Below are 21,728 nucleotides of genomic sequence, written 5' to 3'. Positions count from 1 at the left end.
TGAAAAAAGAAATCAGGGAGGATGTCAGGGTAGCATTGGAACAACATTTTGCCCATATACTCTTTTTAAAAAGACAGGCATAGCTGGGACCCAAGTGGTTTCCCAGACTTACCTTCTATGTGGAAGTAGCGAGTGGATCTAAAATAGAAGTGTTCTGGTTAGAACAAATTCAGTCAAATAGAGAAGGGAATTGGTGCATGGGGGTCTGATTAGGCCTTCTGCTAACTCGAACAGTGGCCCTAGATACTATCTGGAATGAGGTGTAGAGGGAATGTATGTCCATGAAGAGGAAATAAGAGCCAAAGATCCTAAAATTGTTCAAGTGACACTGGGCACCAGAAGAGTCATTGATATAGAGACTGGGTAAGTAGGGAAAAGAACATAGTCCAGATAAGAGAAAACTAATTTGAAGGGAGAGAAGAAAGCTGAAAAGTCTAATTTGTGTAACTTTGGAATGGGTGAAAATAGAAATGGACAGCAGAGTTAAAAAACTGCAAAAGTGGAGATAGTCAGTGATGGGGAGCCGGGGAGGGAGAGGGAGGAGATCTCTACAAAATTATGGTTTGGTATTCAGTAGTTGGGTCATGGGCCAGTGGAAGACAGGAAGAGGGGCCAAATAGTTGGCATTCAGCTTCAGCCAGTTAGAGATCCTTCTACCACAGAACAGCTTCAACTTTGTCATTAGGTTTGATGATGTTGAGATTGATATGGAGAAAATGGAAAGCTCTAAATTCAGAAGATAGGTAGATTAGAGTGAGAAAGGAAAGTAAACAAACTCAGGCAGTTGATGTCACAATGGCAATGAAAGGATCAACAGTCATGCTGTCCCTTTGCATTCTTCCATCACTTGTTCTCTTTTCCCTCCACTGTCTTTAATTTTGTTCAGTTCTATTAACAGGGCTAGCTTATTTTCCAGATCCAGATAAGGGTCTATCCTTGAAATATTAACCTATGTTTTTCCTCTTTTCAAATGATGACAGACCTGCTGTGTATTTGTAGAATTTTCTGCTTTTATTAGCTAGAATAAGGATATATCTTTATTCCTGTATCCAATTTTACAGACGTTTATGTATTATTTTCTATTCCATTCAGGTTAAAAAAGAAATTTGGATTAGAAACATAGAAAATAGGTGCAGGAGTAGGCCATTTGGCCCTTCGAGCCTGCACCGCCATTCAATAAGATCATAGCTGATCCTTCACCTCAGTACTCCTTTCCTGCTTTCTCTCCATACCCCTTGATCCCTTTAGCTGTAAGGGCCATATCTAAATCCCTCTTGAATATATCCAATGAACTGGCATCAACAACACTCTGCGGTAGGGAATTCCACAGGTTAACAACTCTCAGTGAAGTTTCTCCTCATCTCAGTCCGAAATGGCCTACCCCTTATCCTAAGACTGTGTCCCCGGTTCTGGACTTCCCCAACATTGGGAACATTCTTCCTGCATCTAATCTGTCCAATCCCGTCAGAATGTTATATGTTTCTATGAGATCCCCTATCATTCTTCTAAATTCCAGTGAATATAAACCTAGTCGATCTTCATATGTCAGCCCTGCCATCCCGGGAATCAGTCTGGTGAACCTTTGCTGCACTGCCTCAATAGCAAGGAGGTCCTTCCTCAGATTAGAAGACCAAAACTGAATACAATATTCCAGGTGAGGCCTCACCAAGGCCCTGTACAACTGCAGTAAAACCTCCCTGCTCCTATACTCAAAACCCCTAGCTATGAAGGCCAACATACCATTTGCCTTCTTCACCGCCTGCTGCACCATGCCAACTTTCAATGTACCATGACATCCAGGTCTCGTTGCACCTCCCCTTTTCCTAATCTGCCGCCTTTCAAATAATATTCTGCCTGTGTGTTTTTGCCCCCAAGTGGATAACCTCACATTTGCCATGCATTTTCCCACTCATCCTGCAGCCTTTTAGCATCCTCCTCACAGCTCTCACCTCCACCCAGTTTAGTGTCATCTGCAAACTTGGAGATTATTCCTTCATCCAAATCATTAATGTATACTGTAAATAGCTGGGGTCCCAGCACTGAGCCCTGCAGCACCCCACTAGTCACTGCCTGCCATTCTGAAAAGGACCCGTTTATCCAGACTCTCTGCTTCCTGTCTGCCAACCAGTTCTCTATCCACGTCAGTACATTACCCCCAATACCATGTGCTTTAATTTTGCACACCAATCTCTTGTGTGGGACCTTGTCGAAAGCCTTTTGAATACACCACATCCACCAGTTCTCCCTTGTCCACTCTACTAGTTACATCCTCAAAAAAATTCCAGAAGATTTGTCAAGCATAATTTCCCTTTCATAAATCCGTGTTGACTTGGACAGATCCTGTCACTGCTTTCCAAATGCACTGTTATTTCATCCTTAATAATTGATTCCAACATTTTCCCCGCTACCGACGTCAGGCTAATCCGTCTATAATTACTCGTTTTCTCTCTCCCTCCTTTTTAAAAAAGTGGTGTTACATTAGATACCCTCCAGTCCATAGGGACCTATCCAGAGTCGATAGACTGTTGGAAAATGATCACCAATGCATCCACTATTTCTAGGGCCACTTCCTTAAGTACCCTGGGATGCAGACCATCAGGCACCGGGGATTTATCGGCCTTCAATCCCATCAATTTCCCTAACACAATTTCTTGCCTAATAAGGATATCCTTCAGTTCCTCCATCTCACTAGACCCTTGGTCCCCAAGTACTTCCGGAAGGTTATTTGTGTCTTCCTTCGTGAAGACAGAACCTAAGTATTTGTTCAACTGGTCTGCCATTTCTTTGTTCCCCATTATAAATTCGCCTGAATCTGACTGCAAGGGACCTATGTTTGTCTTCACTAATCCTTTTCTCTTCACATACCTATAGAAGCTTTTGCATACAGTTTTTATGTTCCCGGCAAGATTCCTCTCATACTCTATTTTCCTCCTCCTAATTAAACACTTTCTCCTCCTCTGCTGAATTCTAAATTTCTCCCAGTCCTCAGGTTTGCTGCTTTTACTGGCCAATTTACATGCCTCTTCCTTGGATTTAACACTATCCTTAATTTCCCTTGTTAGGCACAGTTGAGTCACCTTCCCAGTTTTATTTTTACTCCAGACAGGGATGTACAATTGTTGAAGTTCATCCATATGATCTTTAAATGTTTGCCATTGCCTATCCACCGTCAAACCTTTAAGTGTTATTTGCCAGTCTATTCTAGCCAATTCATGTCTCATACCATGGAAGTTACTTTTTCTTAAGTTCAGGACCCTAGTCTCTGAATTAACTGTGTCACTCTCCATCTTAATAAAGAATTCTACCATATTATGGTCACTCTTCCCCAAGGGGCCTCGCACAAGATTACTAATTAGTTCTTTCTCATTACTCATCACCCAGTCTAGGATAGCCATTCCTCTAGTTGGTTCCTCGACATATTGGTCCAGAAAACCATCCCTAATACACTCCAGGAAATCCTCCTCCACCGTATTGCTACCAGTTTGGTTAGCCCAATCTATATGTAGATTAAAGTTGCCCATGATAACTGCTGTACCTTTATTGCACGCATCCCTAATTTTTACATAAATGCATTTAACAAATGGAAAATTTGAACTCAAAACTTTGATACTGGTTTCCTTACTCTTTCCAGACACATACATGCTCATAGGATTTTAAAAGATTAATTATTTTTTGCTAACTTGAATTCTAAAACAGTGTATTTTATTATAAAAATGTAAACAAGTTTCTTAATGCAATTTGTTTTCCTCCTCCTAAAATTTTTCCAATTACTTTCTCTGTTTATCCCTCCTCTCTGAAGATATAAAATCAGTTTGGGAGTCAGGTCCACAGGTGGCAGCAGTTTTCAAGTAACTCATCCAAGCAGCCAATCAATATTATGAACCTAAAATGCACGTTGACAGGCTGTGTTACTTCAAAGTGACACCTCCAGCCCAGCCCTATAGCTGCACAAAAGAACTCCAGAGGGTCGCTGGATAAGGATCAGGAACTTTGCCTTGTTTTCTCTCTCCCCATCCTGGGAATATTAGGACCAACTGTAACATACTCCTTCCTGGCCTGGCTTAGGTTGAGTAACTCATACAGACCGGCGATTGAACCTGGTCCTTTCCTTTCCTGTATGGCCTATGAACATCCGTGGCTAACTAAGGAAGTTAAGGATGGTATCAAATTGAAAGAAAAGGCATATAATGTTGTGAAGATTAGTGATAGGCCTGAGGATTGGGAACATTTTAGAAACCAGGATGACTAAAAAAAAAAAATGAGGGAGAAAATAGATGAGAATAAACTAGCAAGAAATATAAAAACAGACAGCAAGAACTTCTACAGTACATAAAAAGGAAGGGAGTAGCTAAAGTAAATGTTGGTCCCTTAGGAGGTTGAGACTGGGGAATTAATAATGGGAAACAAGGAAATGGCAGAGACTTTGAACAAATATTGTGTATCTGTCTTCACGGTAGAAGACAATAAAAGCATCCCAATAATAGTAGAAAATCAGGGGGCAAAAGGGAGGGAGAAAATTAAAACAATTATCACTAGAGAAAAAGTATTAGGAAAACTAATGGGACTAAAGGCTGACAAGTCCCCTGGACCCAATGGCTCGCATCCTAAGGTCTTAAAAAAAAAAGTGGCTGCAGAGATAGTGGATACATTGGTTGTAATCTTCCAAAATTCCCTAGATTCTGGAAAGGTCTCAGCGGATTGGAAAACCATAAATGTAACACCCTTATTTAAGAAAAGAGGGAGACAGAAAACAGGAAATTATAGGCCAGTTAGCCCAACATCGGTCATTGGGAAAATGCTGGAATCCATTATTAAGGAATTATTAGTAGCAGGACCTTTAGAAAATCATAATAGAATCAAGCAGTGGTTTTATGGGAAATCACGTTTGACAAATATGCTAGAGTTTTTTGAGGATGAAACGAACAGGGTGGACAAAGGGGAACCAGTAGATGTGGTGTATTTGGATTTCCAAAAGGTATTCGATAAAGTACCACACACAAGATAAAAGCTCATGGTGCTGGGGGTAATATATTAGCATGGATAGAGGATTGGCTAACTAACAGAAAACAGAGAATCTGGATAAGTGAGTCATTTTCAGGTTGGCAAACTGTAACTGGTGGGGTGCCACAGGGATCAGTGCTGGGACCACAACTATTTGCAATCTATACTAATGACTTGAATGAAGGGACCGAGTGTACTGTAGCCAGATTTGCTGACGATACAAAGATAGGTGGGAAAGCAAGTTGTAAGGAGGACACAAAGTTTGCAAAGGATATAGATAAAGTGAGCGGGCCAAAATATGGCAGATGGAGTATAATGGGAAAATGTGAGGTTATCCACTTGGGTAGGAAGAATAGAAAAGCAAAATATTATTTAAATGGAGAGAGAGACTACAGAATGCTGCGGTACGGAGGGATGTGTGTGTCCTCGTACATGAAACACAAAAAGTTAGTATGCAGGTACAGCAAGTAATTAGGAAGGCAAATGGAATGTTGGCCTTTATTGCAAGGGGGTGGAGTATAAAAGTAGGAAAGTCTTGCTACAACTGTACAAGGCATTGGTGGAACCACACCTAGAGTACTGCATACAGTTTTGGTCTCCTTATTTAAAGAGGGATATACTTGCATTGGAGGCAGTTCAAAGAAGGTTCACTAGGTTGATTCCTGGGAGGAAGGGGTTGTGTTATGAGGAAAGGTTGAGCAGATTGGGCCTGTACTCATTGGAGTTTAGAAGACTGAGAGGTGATCTTATTGAAACATACAAGAGGGGGGTTGACATGGTAGATGCTGAGAAGATGTTTCCCCTCATAATAGAATCTAGAACTAGGGGGCATAGTTTCAGAATAAGATGTCGCCCATTTAAGACGGAGACGAGGAGGAATTTCTTCTCTCAGAGGGTCATGAATCTTTGGAATTCTCTACCCCAGAGTGCTGTGGAGGCGGAGATACTGAATATAATCAAGGCTGAGAAAGACAGATTCTTGAACTATAGGGGAGTCAATGGTTATGGGGAACAGGCAGGAAAGTGGAGTTGAGGCCAAGATCAAATCAGCCAACCATGATCTTATTGAATGGTGGAGCAGGTTCAATGGGCCATTTGGCCTACTCCTGCTCCTATTTCTTATGTTCTTACGACCCAATACTGCACAATGTGATGCACATAGAGCTATTATGAAAGCTCAATTTTGATCTTTGTCAAATTAATCTTTTTTTCTGTATGACCAAAACACTATCGCTAACATGAGTAAATGAGACAATATTTATGTAGTTTGTTTTGTTAATTACCCTATTAGCATCAGCATGCAATATCAGTAGAAATTTTGTCCAATTAACAACTGAAGTCATTCACTGAGAAAATTATGGTACTGACTTTGTCAAAACTTAATACTTATTCTTCTAAATGCTTTCATATATTATTTTAACAGAAATACCAATTATAAACTTCATTCCAAAAGGAGTTTATAGAACTGTGTTACAATAATGCTGACAATTCTCATTAATGCTCCAGTCTCAAGCAGAGTATAGATGCAAAATTGTTAGTATATGACTAATTAGGTGTGCATGCATTTTGCCAGAAAACTGAAGAGCAATTATCATAAAATACATTCTCCCAGTATGAAACACTGACCCTCATTCCTTTTAATTGCAGCAGTCCTCACCTCATTTTGTTGAAGTGTCTCCACTATTTTCTTTTGATCCTCTAAAGCAGTCTGTATAGTATCAACGTCATGTTGAACACTGGTAAGTGTGCTCCCGATTGTGGCAACACTCTGCAAAAATCAATGCAATCAATTATTGAGTTTATCTTTTTACAAATATACATTTCTCAAATGCAATTTATCAGCATATTTTTTATTTTATAAAATTCAAGACATGTGCCTTACATAAGAACATAATAAACATAGAAACATAGAAAATAGGTGCAGGAGTATACCATTCAGCCCTTCGAGCCTGCACCACCATTCAATAAGATCATGGCTGATCATTCCCTCAGTACCCCTTTCCTGCTTTCTCTCCATACGCCTTGATCCCCTTAGCCATAAGGGCCATATCTAACTCCCTCTTGAATATATCCAATGAACTGGCATCAACAACTCTCTGCGGCAGGGAATTCCACAGGTTAACAACTCTGAGTGAAGAAGATTCTCCTCATCTCGGTCCTAACTGGCCTACCCCTTATTGTTAGACTGTGTCCCCTGGTTCTGGACTTCCCCAACATTGGGAACATTCTTCCTGCATCTAATCTGTCCAATCCCGTCAGAATGTTATATGTTTCTATGAGATCCCCTCTCATTCTTCTAAATTCTAGTGAATATAAGCCTAGTCGATCCAGTCTTTCTTCATATGTCAAGTCCTGCCATCCCAGGAATCAGTCTGGTGAACTTTCGCTGCACTCCCTCAATAGCAAGAACGTCCTTCCTCAGATTAGGAGACCAAAACTGAACACAATATTCCAGTGAGGCCTCACCAAGGCCCTGTACAACTGCAGTAAGACCTCCCTGCTCCTATATTCAAATCCCCTAGCTATGAAGGCCAACATACCATTTGCCTTCACCACCTGCTGTATCTGCATGCCCACTTTCAATGACTGATGAACCATGACACCCAGGTCTCGTTGCACCTCCCCTTTTCCTAATCTGCCACCGTTCAGATAATATTCTGTCTTCGTATTTTTGCTCCCAAAGTGGATAACCTCACATTTATCCACATTATACTGCATCTGCCATGTATTTGCCCACTCACCTAACCTGTCCAAGTCACCCTGCAGCCTCCTAGCATCCCCTCACAGCTCACACCGCCACCCAGTTTAGTGTCATCTGCAAACTTGGAGATATTACACTCAATTCCTTCATCCAAATAGGAGCAGGAGCCTGCTCTGCCATTTAATACGATCATGGCTGATCCGATCATGGACTCAGGTCCATCTCCCTGCCCGTTCCCCATAACCGCTTAATTCCTAATAGAGAATTCAAACAGGCTGCAAAGTTGAGAAAACACAGACCCCTGCCTACGTGAGAATCAGCACATTGCATTGAGCTATAACTCACGCTTGACATTTCAGGACTTTGGGTAGGGAGCCGATTATGGGCTAACAACATATCAATTGAGCCAATAAGGTCAAACGGGGCGAGGTCACGATTGTAAATTGATCCAGGATAAGTACAGCCATTTTTTGCCACGTGCTTCAGAAGGACAAAGGACCTGGCATAAAGCCAGCAGTTTGTTGCAGCTGCCAGAATAAAGTTATGTTAAGCTATCACCGGAGTTCGCATCTCATTGAAAATTAAGAAATCTAACAATTTTGGCGTCATGAACAGGATTGCTGAGGGAAGAAACTGAATTTTGGACATCGGACCAACATACTGAGGTAAGGACTCCTTTTTATAAAAGTCCTCGGTCAATTGTCTAAATTCACCTCCCCTTCTACGCGATTCCAAAAGCCTCCGGTTTGCGAAACCTCCGGTTGGCAATCGCCTCGAGGTCCCATAGATGTCTAAACTTCGGCGGTGTGTTAGTTAATTCATCACCGACCCACTGATCGGCTGGAAAGCATGCGACTCGAGACCCCAGTAAAGAAATTAGTACTATGGCAACAGACGATAAGAGCAAAGAATTGCCTACAACTGTTAAAGGCAGGCAGGCACCACCTGAGGTTTCGATAGACGAAATCCTCGAACAGTTGAAAAAATACATAGGGCAACAATTCGACTTATCTAAAACCTGTATCAAGATTGAACAAAAGTATGGAACCTCCAAAGGACAATGGTCCTTGGACGAGATCAAAAGGGTCTGGGGAAAAACGACCCGTATGAAAAATAAAGAGCGAACCAGATGGTCCTTAGCTGTTATGGGACAGATCCAACAGCTGAATGAAATTATAACATGTTCCCAACATGATAGGGACCTGACCAGTACAAAAGGACCAATTGCAAGCGGTGTGTGAACAAATAAGACAGAAAAAGCTTGCACTTGAAAAGTTGGAAGCGGAAGTTAAAGATCTTAAAGGTGAAATTAAAGAATGGAAAAAATCATTAGGTCCAAGAGATAGTAATAGGAAAATGAAAATGTATCGGTCAATTCCCAGGGTACCCATGTTTGGATAAATTAAAAGCGCAAACCCGAAGACACGACCAAGGAATAGATATGGTTTCTGAATCTTCCGACGATACAGGGTCGGAGGATGAAGAATTAGGGGTGCGTTTTGCCCCGTTTTTAAAAAAAAAAATCATGAGTTGTAGTCAAATCAGAAGAGACTGTGGATGAGGGCGGAACCAAAAAAAATGAAGAAAAGGCTGTATGAAAAATATTTAGTTCATGATCTGGCAGACCCAGAGAAAATTGATAAATGATCTAAGGAGTTGCCCAATCCAAAGAAAGGGGGAGCGAAAACGTGGGACCAATTGGACCGCTTAAGAAATATATATCAACTTCATCCCTGGGACGGAGTGCAAATTTTGACCATAATGGTGCCAAAAACACAAGAAAATTGTACGACAAGGTAAAAGGAGCTTTGGGGCAGGATGAGCAAGAATTTGACGCAGGGTGGGATGTGATTAATCATTGGCTGCAAGTCTTCAGTCCAGCTAAGACAGACTGGGGAAAAATTGCAGCCTGCCAACAGAAAGGAACAGAGGAGGTCCTGGAGTATGACAAGCGGTTTAGATACACGTGGCTAGAACATTTAGGTATGAATAATACGGATGAGGAAATGGATGAACAAGAGTTTACACCCCTGAAAGCAGCTTTCGTGGCAGGTCAAAAGCCAGAACTGTCCAAAATGCTTAAGGTAGTGTTACTGGACCGGGAAGGTAGAGGAACTACCTTTGCAGCGTTGGTGGAGCGATGTAACCAATTAGACAGCGATATGGGAGCTAAAGACCGAGCTGTGCAGGCTATGGGATGGAAATCCCAGGATTCCGATAAACAAACAGTCATTAGGAAAATTACCCGGAAAATGTAATTATTGTGGGAAAGAAGGTCACCAGGTCAAGACGTGCAGGGCGAAACAGCAAGGTCATGGCCGGGGAAGAGGAAGCAGCCAGAGATACAATTCAGCCAACAAACCAGGCTTGTCACAAGATAACAGCCTCATAGAAGCATTTAAGTGACTGACAATACAACAACAGAAAGAGTTACATGGGATATCAAAAAACGATTAGAGCCCACCCTGGCCCCCCTCCTCGCACTAATACAACAGAGGGGAGATGGGCTATATATAATTGAGGGTGGGCGATAAGGATGTGGACTGTCTTTTAGACACAGGGGCGGAATTAACATGCTTACCCCTACAATATGGAGACTATTTGCCGTTGGATGGTAGGGCACGTACAGCCTATGGAGTTGGGGGCCATAAAATGGAAATTAAAAAGGACAACACCAGTGCTTATAGGGTTGGGTCCACATGAACTAACCACGCCGGTCTGGATAGGCCCAGTAGATCAACCCCTTTTGGGAATGGACGTTCTAATCCAAGTAGATTCATCGTTGCATTTCGAGGATGGTCAGGTGACATGGTCAATTAGAACTTCGAAGAAAGAAGAATTGAAGGAACACCCAATATGGGCTAAAGATAAGAACGATTGTGGCCTACTCCAGATGGAGCCTGCGTCATTTACCGGGACCAAGCCTCCATGCACTAAATTGTATCCCATCAGTCCAACTGCCATCGCAGGAATCTTACCATTATTCAGCAATTGGAGAAACAAGGGGTGCTTTTTAAAACACATAGCTCCTCCAATAGCCCCGTGTGGCCGGTACAGAAATCTAATGAGACTTGGCGTTTGACCGTCGATTATAGGAAAGCTAACCAGTGTATTGATCAAAAAGCTCCTTTGGTCGCATATCCCTCCACCAGTTTTAATGCCCTCAAACCGGAACATAAATATTTCTCAGTTTATAGATATGGCCAACGGATTTTGGTCAGTGCCTCTGGCACTGGAGGTTCGACAGTGGTTTGCTTTCACTGTCCAAGGACAACGGTATACTTGGACCCAGTTACCGCAGGGTTTCCACAACAGCCCTGCGGTATTCCACATCGCTTTACAAAGCCATTTGCGAGAATTACCTCCTCTGTCATCCACAGTCATCCAATATGTAGACAATATCCTGCTGGCTTCAAACACGGAAGACCAGCATGAACAAGATCTACGAACTCTGCTGGACCACCTTTGGCTGAAAGGTCATAAAGCCAGCATCGACAAAGCACAAATATCCCAAGAAAAGGTTGTATACCTTGGACAAAAGATTTCACAAGGAAAGAGAGAACATACCCAGGATAGAACTGCAGCCATTCGGACTGCTAAAAAAACCACTATTCAGGAACTAAGGTCCTTTTTGGGATTGTGTAACTTTAACAGAAATTGGATTGACTCCTTCACACAGCTTGCTCAGCCACTGAATGATATCTTAAAGGGGAAACGTGCTTCTAAAGAAGCCATCACCCTCACTAACAGCACGAGGCCTTCCCAAGTTTGAAAAAGGCTTTGTGTTCGGCACCAGCTCTGGGAATCCCCGACAGTGGTAAGCCATTTACCCGGTTTGTCCATGAGAAAGAAGGATACATGACAGCTATACTGACACAAGAACATGGGGATCGGCAAAGACCTATTGGCTATTATTCGGCAAAACTGGATGTGGTAGCCCTCGGATGGGGAAGTTGCCTAAGGGCCATGGAAGCTACATGTCGAGCGGTAATGATCACTGCGGGTCTAGTCCTCGACCAAAAGCTGATTATCAAGTGTCCCCACACCGTACACACTTTGCTGTCTATGAATAGAATGTCTCAGGTGTCGGCAGCAAGATGGACCCGCTGGACAGCAGTTTTGGAAGCTCCTAATTTCCATATCATCCGGGCCAGCCCGGTTAATCCCGCAACTATGTTCCCGATGTCAGAATCGAGGGAGCAAGAGGGGGGAGAATGTGAAGAACATGACTGCGTGGAGATTTTAAAAGAAACAGAAGAAGCAGCCTTAGCAGCAGAGGAGCCTCTGCACAACCCAGACCTCATCCTGTTTACAGATGGTTCCTCCTTTGTTGACAATGGTACCAGAAAAGCAGGGTGGACAGTTACAACCTTATGAGGTAGTGGTCAAAGAATGTTTACCCTCAGGAACGTCAGCACAACAGGCCAAGTTATGGGCCCTATCAGAAGCATGTCGAATAGCAGAAGGACAGGCAGCTAATGTCTACACAGATTTGCGTTATGCTTTTGGAGTCGCTCACGACTTTGGTCTGTTATGGCGGAAAAGAGGATTCCTCACTGCTGCTGGTACACTTATCCGAAATGGAAAAGTAGTCCGAGACTTACTAGAGGCCATACAATTATCTCAGGAAGCGTCCATCCTGAAGTTTAAGGCCCATACCAAGGAAAATACCACGGAAGCACAGGGAAATGCCCTAGCTGGCCTGGCAGCTAAAGATGCCGCCTCACAGGGCGCACCCCCAGAAGAACCAACAACACAGATGTGCAGATTGAAAGCACTCAGGACTCTGACACGAGACCTTCAATCAATGCAAGGCGAGTGCTCCAGAGAGGAAAAATGGACATGGATTGAGGCAGGAATTAAGCTATACAAAGATGGTGTCTGGAGACAAAGTTACCGACAAGCCAGTCGCACCACAAACGCTTATGCCTTTTTTAGCCCATCAGATCCACTCGTGGGGACACTTGGCCTCACAACAGATGACGGCACGGTTCCAAAAGTCAGGGATTTAAAAAAACATGCCCAGCTGGTAGCAGACCGTTCTGTGGTCTGCCAGAAAAATAATTCTGGACCCATCACGGTAATGCCCCAACTGAGGCCCCCTGCCCCTGTCGGACCATTCCAGCATCTGCAGGTTGATTATATATCTCTCCCTCCATGCCAAGGATACACCAACATTCTTGTCATGGTCGACAAATTTTCTAGATGGGTAGAAGCTGTCCCAACTAAAAGAGCCACAGCCAATCACACTGCAAAGGTCTTGTGTAAGGATTACATTCCCCGATGGGGAGTCCCGAGTAGCATTGACTCAGATCAGGGAACACACTTCACAGGTGCTGTCTGCCAAGAAGTCTGTAGGTTACTGAACATTACGTGGGATTTACACTGTCTTTATCACCCACAATCATGACAAGTAGAGCGAATGAATCAAACTCTGAAACAACAGCTTGCCAAATATCAACAAGAAGGAACACCATGGCCCCAGGCACTACCAATAGTGCTATGTAGCATTAGGGCAACCCCGAACAGAATTCCAGGTCTAAGCCCATTTGAAATTATAACAGGAAGACCCATGTCGCTGCCAGGAACTATTGATTTACGGAAAGCTGATGTTCACTTAATGAATGAGTGACACTTTGTTATCATACTGTCAGAACCTAACCAATGCTATTAGATCTGTTTCCCGACAGGTATTGGCAGCTTGGGGTAATCCGCCCGAAGGAGGACACGACATCATCCCGGGAGTCTGGGTGTATGTGAAAAAGTTGCATAAAGAACCTTTGGGTGCCAAGTGGAAGGAACCTTACCAAGTGTTATTGACCACCCAGGCAGCTGTTAAAGTCCCAGGAAAGAAAGCCTGTATCCACGCCTCATACGTTAAACGAGTACCCATAACTGAAGCTGAAATCTGTTAAGGACAATTACTTTTTGCCAAAATGTATAAATTTACTGTACTACTGACTGCAGGTATTCTAGGCATTTGCCTACTTCTTACAAGCTGACCCTCTGCACCAAAGGGAAATAGTAGAGTACCCAGGGAATTACATGCAAATACTTTTTTATATATGTCATACATTTATGCCAAACAAAGTAACATTTCTAGTTGTTGGATGTGTGCGCATATTCCTATTCACTCAAAGGGAGGGATTCCCTTGAATATCTCGGAAATGGCTGAGTGGATAATTAATCAAAACAAAACAGGCAATGCGTTTCAGGATACGGAAGACTGGGCACGTAAAATGGAAGTCAGCAGGTTACAATCTGACTACCTTTGAAGGGGGGTACCAACCGTGCTACAATAATTCCAAACGGCCCCCATTTTTTGTCATCACTAATACAACGGGGGTAGGAAGACCGGGGGATTTGGTCTGTCTGATTAGAGACATCAAAGGAGGCCAAAATATGGGGTATAGTAACTGCTCCCGGAATTATAATATAATCAAGCCATGGAACCATCCAAACTGGGCCAATGTGGGAGTTCTTAACGTAACGGGGATCCTGAATAAAACAGATGGAAAAGCCTGGACAGGCCCCGGAGTGTTGCTGACAAAGAAACAGCTAACATTCATTGCCGATAATGGCACCTATTGGGTGTGTGGCCACAAGGCCTACCCTTGGCTGCCCCAGAATTGGACAGGATCCTGCTATTTAGCCTACATTGTGCCATATATGTATCATATAAAGTCACTGTCAGAACATCTACGCCGTCCTAAGAGAGCTATCACAGAAACAGAGAGGTTCTTTGCCATTCTGATCCCCGGGTATGGGACCGCCAAACTGGCAAGGGAATCCATTAATATGGCATCCGTTGTGGAATGGGTAGCCAATGATACCTCAGAGGCCCTAATTAAAATCAATGCAGAAATGGTAGCAATCCACACAGTAGCCCTACAGAATAGACTGGCCCTTGACTACATCCTGGCTGAAAAGGGAGATACTTGCACCCTACTCGGAACTGAGTGTTGCAGATATATCCCAAATAGCTCAGAAGAAATTACCCACTTAGCAGAGCATATCCAAAAAGGAGGTAGAAAAACTTAAGCAACCCCCATCATTCACTTTGTGGACCGGAGCCACTGAATGGCTAGGTTCAATAGGAACTTCATTGGTGGACAGTTTAATTCTCTTCATTGTAATTATTTTACTTTTATATTGTTTGGTTATGTTGATTAAATGTTGTTGCAACCAGGTGGCTGTAGCTGCTGTACCCGCAGGTGAGACACCTTGCAGGTCCCAGCAGACTGTTTGTATGTGGCACAGGGATATGTTATGCTTAAGGGAAGGTTGTTTACTGGTTGAATTAAGGTATTGATTTGGATTAAATTGGAATGAGGTTAATTAACCTACTAAAACCAGACTTCCATTGTGGCCACGATGGAATTCGGGTTGATGTAAATTTATGTGGAAGCTACTAGTCCGGACATGTGGCGAAACACATCAATAAATTTTAGAAGGAAACTCTATTAACATGTATGAAATTATTTTGTAGAATGTTTAACCAATGATATCTGATGTTTTATGATTCAGTTTGTGAAAGAATCAAAGGGGGGATTGATAGAGAATTCAAACAGGCTGCAAAGTTGAGAAAACACAGATCCTTGCCTACGTGAGAATCAGCACACTGCATTGAGCTATAACTCACACTTGACATTTCAGGACTTTGGTTAGGGAGCCAATTATGGGCCAACATATCAATTGAGCCAATAAGGTCAAAGGGGGCGAGGTCACGATTGTAAATTGATCCAGGATAAGTACAGCCATTTTTGTCATGTGTTTCAGAAGGACAAGGACCTGGCATAAAGCCAGCAATTTGTTGCAGCTGCCAGAATAAAGTTATATCACTGGAGTTCGCATCTCATTGAAAATTAAGAGATCTAACAATTCCTTATCAGTTAAGAAACTGTCTATCTCTGTCTTAAATTTATTCAATGTCCCAGCTTCCACAGCTCTCAGGCAGTGAATTCCACAGATTTACAACCCTCAGAAGAAATTCCTCCTCATCTCAGTTTTAAATGGGCGGCCCCTTAATCCAAGATTATGCCCCCTAATTCTAGTCTCACCTTTCAATGGAAACATTCTCCCTGTATCCACCTGGTCAAACCCCCTCATAATCTTATATATTTTGATAAGCTCACCTTTCATTCTTCTGAATTCCAATGAGTACAGGCCCAATCTCCTCAACCTTTCCTCATAAGTCAATCCCCTCATCTCCGGAATCAACCTAATGAACCTTTTCTGAACTGTCTCCACAGCAAGTATATCCTTTCGTAAATATGGAAACCAAAACTGCACACAGTATTCCAGATGTGGCCTCACCCTGTATAGCTGTAGCATGACTTCCCTGCTTTTATACTCCATCTCCTTTGTAATAAAGGCTAAGGCTCCATTGGCCTTCCTGATCACTTGCTGTACCTGCATACTAATCTTGTGTTTCATGCACAAGTACCCCCAGGTCCCGCTGTACTGCAGCACTTTTCAATTTTTCCCTATTTAAATAATAATTTGCTCTTTGATTTTTTTTCTGCCAAAGAGCATGACCTCACTTTCCAACATGATACTCCATTGGCCAAATTTTTGCCCACTCACTTAGCCTGCCTATGTCCTTTTGCAGATTTTGTGTGTCCTCCTCATACATTGCTTTTCCTCCCATCTTTGTATTGTCAGCAAACTTGGCTACGTTACACTCGGTCCTTTCATCCAAGTCATTAATATAGATTGTAAATAGTTGGGGTCCCAACACTGATCCCTGCGGCACCCCACTAGTTACTGATTGCCAACCCGAGAATGAACCATTTATCCCAACTCTCTGCTTTGTTAGTTAGCCAATCCTCTATCCATGCTAATATATTACCCCCAACCACGTGAACTTTTATCTTGTGCAGTAACCTTTTATGTGGCACCTTGTCAAATGCCTGCTGGAAGTCCAAATACACCACATTCACTGGTTCTACTTTATCCACCCTGTTCGTTACATCCTCAAAGAATTCCAGCAAATTTGTCAAACATGACTTCCCCCTTCATAAATCCATGCTGACTCTCCCTGACCAAATTATGCTTTTCCAAATGTCCTGCCACTGCTTCTTTAATAATGGACTCCAACATTTTCCCAACCACAGATGTTAGGCTAACTGGTCTAGTGTTTCCTGCTTTTTGTCTGCCTCCTTTTTTTTAAAAAAATAGGGATGTTACATTTGCAGTTTTCCAATCTGCTGGGACCACCCCAGGATCCAGAGAATTTTAGTAAATTACAACCAATGCATCCACTATCCCTGTCGCTGCTTCTCTTCAGACCCTAGGATGCAAGCCATCAGGTCCAGGGGATTTATCCGCCTTTAGTCCCATTATCTTACCGAGTACCACCTCCTTAGTGATTGTGATTGTGTTAAGTTCTTCCCCCCCCGCCCCCCCCCATAACCCCTTCAGAAGTTACTGGAGCATTAATGCATTCAGGTCGATTTATTTTTATATTCATTCTCTGGATATGGGCATCGCTGGCACAGCCGGCATTTAATGTCCATCCTAGTTGCCCTCGAGAGTATGATAGTGGGCCGCCTTCTTGAACCACTGCAATCCGTGTGGTGAAGTACAGAATTGGGCCAATTTTAACTTTGCTTAAATAATACAGGCCTACAATAAAAGAAGCCTCTTGCAAAAAATAGTACGCAGGCCACACTTATTGTATGTGCGATTTAGTCCTTAGATATCAATCAACAAATGCCATGTCGCAGACTATGATTTTTTTTGTTAAACCTGTAAATTGGGTTTTAAAATTTGCTATGATTTAGTGTAAAGATTCCACACCCAACTTTGTCAGTGTCCTCCTTGTGACTCACCTCAATATCGCCCAACAAAAGTTCCAACTCATCCAGAACCCCACACGTGAATTTCATCTCTCACTGACACCCCAATTGTGGCCAGCCTCCAATGGCACCCTAACTCTCAATGCATTGATTTCAACATTTGTGTTCTCCTCTCAGAATCTTTCCATGGCTTCGCTCCCCTGCCTCTGCAAGTTGCTCTAACTTAACATTTCCCAATCTTCCAACTCTGATCTACTTCAGCAGCAAAGCTTTCAGTCATCTCACTCATATATGCTGGAATTCCTTCCCCTAAACCTCTGCACCTTGCTGTATCACTCCAGATTGATTTCCAAGGACTAATGTGTGGTCTGCACACTACATTTTGCAAGAGGTTGCTCAAATGACTCATAGCTAAAAGAGTTTCTCCCATTGTAGGTCTGTAATATTTATGCAAAATTAAAATTGTTCCATTTGAGTAATGCTTTTCAGCCACTTCGCTAATCCTCCATCCTAGTTGGGTCTAAGCCCCAACCGTGAAACACCTGGAAATATTTTGCTATGCTAAAAGCAAGAACTTATAAATGTTTCATAAACACGTCCATCATCAGATGTGAAAAAGATGAATATACATTAGAGGGTTTTCAGTCAAACAGATCATGCTATATGAAACTACAAAAATATACCTTCTGGAGTTCTTCCACAGTGACTGGAAGGTTGATCAAGTCAGATGCTGATTTGACATTGGCTTTTAAATGGGCAACAGCTGAATTCAGTTGGTTAATCTGAAAATAAAACAAGAATGATTTAGAATTTGACACTTACCCCAATTTAAGGGTCAAAATAACATCAGATTTAACGGCCAATTTAACTCCCAGCTTCGCCTCAACTATTACCGAGTCTGTGCCAATGTGTTTCTGCACAAGTCTAATCCCACTCTCATATTTACTCCCCATATTGTATAATATTTTTCTTCAAGCAACTATTTAATTTCCTTTTAAAAGAATTTATGGACTCTGCGTCAACAGCAATGTGACAAACTTCCACATTCTAACCACCCTTGCTAAAGATGTTTTCTAATTTCCCCTTTTGATTTCCGTAAATTTCTAGCCTCTCATTTTATTGCTGCATCAACTTGCATTGCCACCACTGATTCTATACCCCATTTTAAATCTGTAATTTAAAGGAGCATTCTCTTTCCTGATTCTTAATTTCAAAATATATAACTTCCCATTTTTCTACTGCACCTACCAATCACATGTGCTGCTAGTCTACCCATAAACTCCTGGTCTTTCAGTCCAATTTAACATCCTTCCAATCCCTCGTTACAATTTGCCAACCCCTCTACCCTGCAATTTGGTGTTACAGGTGCAACGCCTAAAGACGGAACCCTCGGGGCAGAGGCCATTCCGGATTCCGGGCTTTTCCAGACTTTCAATTTTTTTTCTGACATCACGAATCCGGACACATCCGAGCTCGGGTATTTCAGAACGTCAGAAGGGGAGGGGGTATAAATTTTGATACTGTCCTCTCAATTTGTAAATCCAGATGATGTATATACAAGTAGAACGCCCAAAATCCAGAGTTCTAAAAACCGGAATTGTCCAAAAACCAGACATTGGGCAGATCAGAAAAGTGGGCATTAGCAATCCGGAAATCTGTTCCGAAAACCAGACTTTTTTTTTTTTTTAACGGTGCATGAAACGACGAGTCGTCCAGGATCCGGAAATCTGCTCCGAAAACCGGACTTTTAAAAAAAATATAAACGCCGCAAATATAGACCTGCGATCAGTCTGAGCCTTTCAGAATGCCCCATGACCCCGACCCACGTGAGACCCGAGCCGACCCGACCTAACCCACGTGTGACCCGAGCCGACCCCACCTGACCCACGTACTCCCCTCGATCAGGCCCCACCCAATCGCTGTGGTTTTCCCGATTTAAAGGTTTGTATAGGTACCTGTATTGTGAATGTGTTGTTTGCCATTGCAACCATGTCAAAAAGGCCAACAGATACCCCAATGGGTAATACAGGTAGTACAAAGAGGAAGCATAATTCATTGTCAATTGCCAAGAAAGTAGAGTTACTCCAGAGATTAGATAAGGTGGTTCAGTGAGAAGATTTAATGAGGAGTATGGTGTTGGAATCACCATCATTTATGACATATAAAGCCAGAAAGAACAGATCATGAAGTTTTATGCAGAAAGTGACACTCAAAGAAATGAGCAAGAGAAAAACAATGCATAAGCCTAAAAGTGATGAGTTGGACCAAGTAATGATGGAGTGGTGGCAACAGAGGAGAAGTGAAAAGGTTCCTTTGCCTTGGCAACAAGCCAAGATATCCCATAAAGAACTGGAGATTGAAACTGCATGCAAGTACTCTTCAGGTTGGCTAACGAAATTTAAAAAGTATCATGGCATCAGGCAATTGAAAATGTGGTGAAAAAGCCTCAGCAGATCATGAGGCAGCTGAAGGTTATATAGAGGAGTTAATTAAACTAATTGCTGATGAAATGCCGACAAGACAGCACTGTTTTGGTGCTACATACCGAGAAAGACATTAGCAACAGCAGAAGAATCGCAGCTAGCAGGCGTAAAAGGCGCCAAAGATAGACTGACTGTGCTTGCTTGTGCAAATGCGGCTGGGACACAAATGTACGCTTCTGGTCATCGGGAAAAGCCAGCGTCCAAGATGTTTCAAGAGCATGAGAGTATTCCCAGTGCATTATCATATTAATAAGAAAACATGGGTAACCAAGGTAATCGCTCTGAACTGGTTTGAGAAGCAGTTTGTTCCGCAGGCACGTGCTCATTGCACAGCAGCTGGCCTTGAAGAAAACTGCAAAATATTCTTGCTGCTAGTCAATTGCTCAGCACATCCTGATGCTGAGCTTCTAGTAGAGGATAATGTCCATGGAATCTATTTACCTCTCAATGTAACATCACTGGTACAGCCAATGGACCAAGGAATTATGAGATCAATGAAGTTTCTCTACAAAAACAGAGGCATGGGAATAACCGCGTTCTCAAAAGATTTCTCGGCGAAGGATGCCATATGGGCAGCTGCGGATGAGTGGAATGAGGCAACTAGAGACATCTTGGCCAATGCTTGGCATAACCTCTGGCCAGCAACTATGTTTAGTTAAGTTGATGACGATGCTGATGACTGAAGGTTTTCATGTGTCCAGGGAGAAGAAAATTATTGCTGAACTTTTAGAATCCGCAAAAGGGCTGACTTGTGAAGCTACGCTAGAATTGAATGAAGACGATGTCACAGAAGTCATGGACATAGACAATGATGCTCCCGTTGTGCATGCAGTGACAGATGAAGAATTGCCACAACCTTTCCTTTAGGAATCCATTATGAAGATTTGATGAACTTGTGTTTCACCAAGTATGGTAATTTAAGCCCGTATTAGCGAGTATTTTATCAACTGACGATAATTTTCCAATTTATACCCATTTCCTTTTACCACCTTCTAGTTATGAACTTACGAACAATGATGGACAAGTAAAGACCATCTGGTCCATCAAGCTTGTCTCACAATTGCACTACCTTGTGTATCACAACATCTAGGGGCCAAGTTTCGGCCTGAGTTGCTCCTGATTTTTTGGAGCAACTGGTTTAGAATGAAGTATCTTAGAAATTTGAATTCTCGGCATTTAGTTTGCTCCAGTTCTAGTCAGTTAGAACAGTTTCACTTTGGAACAGAATTTTTTCTTCAAAAGGGGGCGTGTCCGGCCACTTACGCCTGTTTAGGCAGTGAAAACTTACTCCAAACTAACTTAGAATGGAGTAAGTGAAGATTTTTGTACGTTCGAAAAAACCTTGTCTACACTTTAGAAAATCAGGCGTAGGTAACAAATTAGGCAGGAGGAATGCTGGGGGGTGGGGGGGTTTAAAGGGAAGTTTACAAACATTAAACACTTCAGTTTTACAAATAAAGAGCCATCATCAATAATAAATACATCAATAAATCAACCAACCAAAATAAATTTATAAAAAAAATTTTTTTATTTTTAAATCAATAAATAAAACATTTTCTACTTACCGACTGCAGCACCAGGAGTCCTCCAACAGCGTGCTGGGACGGTCCCCCCCAGTGTGTCTCTATCTGTCTGTATGTGTGTGTGTCTCTCACGCTCTGTCTGTCAGTGTCTACAGCGAGAGGGGGGAGAGAAGGTGGGTGGGAGGGGAAGACGGGGGGGGGGGGGAAGAGAAAGAAAGAA

The 21,728-nt window shown here is 42.5% G+C and overlaps 1 protein-coding gene across 5 annotated transcripts in view; it reads right to left on the bottom strand.

Annotated features, from left to right (window-relative positions):
• Window positions 1-21,728, bottom strand: part of efcab14 (EF-hand calcium binding domain 14) — a 125,907-nt gene that overhangs the window by 84,190 nt on the left and 19,989 nt on the right. For all 5 annotated transcript variants that reach the window (XM_070886969.1, XM_070886971.1, XM_070886972.1 and 2 more), the window contains exons 4-5: window positions 18,186-18,284; window positions 6,659-6,769 (exon numbers count right to left, since the gene is read on the bottom strand). In XM_070886969.1, the coding sequence (XP_070743070.1) occupies window positions 6,659-6,769; window positions 18,186-18,284 (210 nt within the window). The remainder of the gene's footprint in view (window positions 1-6,658; window positions 6,770-18,185; window positions 18,285-21,728) is intronic.

This window comes from Pristiophorus japonicus, chromosome 8 (assembly GCF_044704955.1).
Source record: "Pristiophorus japonicus isolate sPriJap1 chromosome 8, sPriJap1.hap1, whole genome shotgun sequence".
NCBI classification, from domain to species: domain Eukaryota; kingdom Metazoa; phylum Chordata; class Chondrichthyes; family Pristiophoridae; genus Pristiophorus; species Pristiophorus japonicus.
This window is presented reverse-complemented; position numbering and strand designations above follow the sequence as displayed.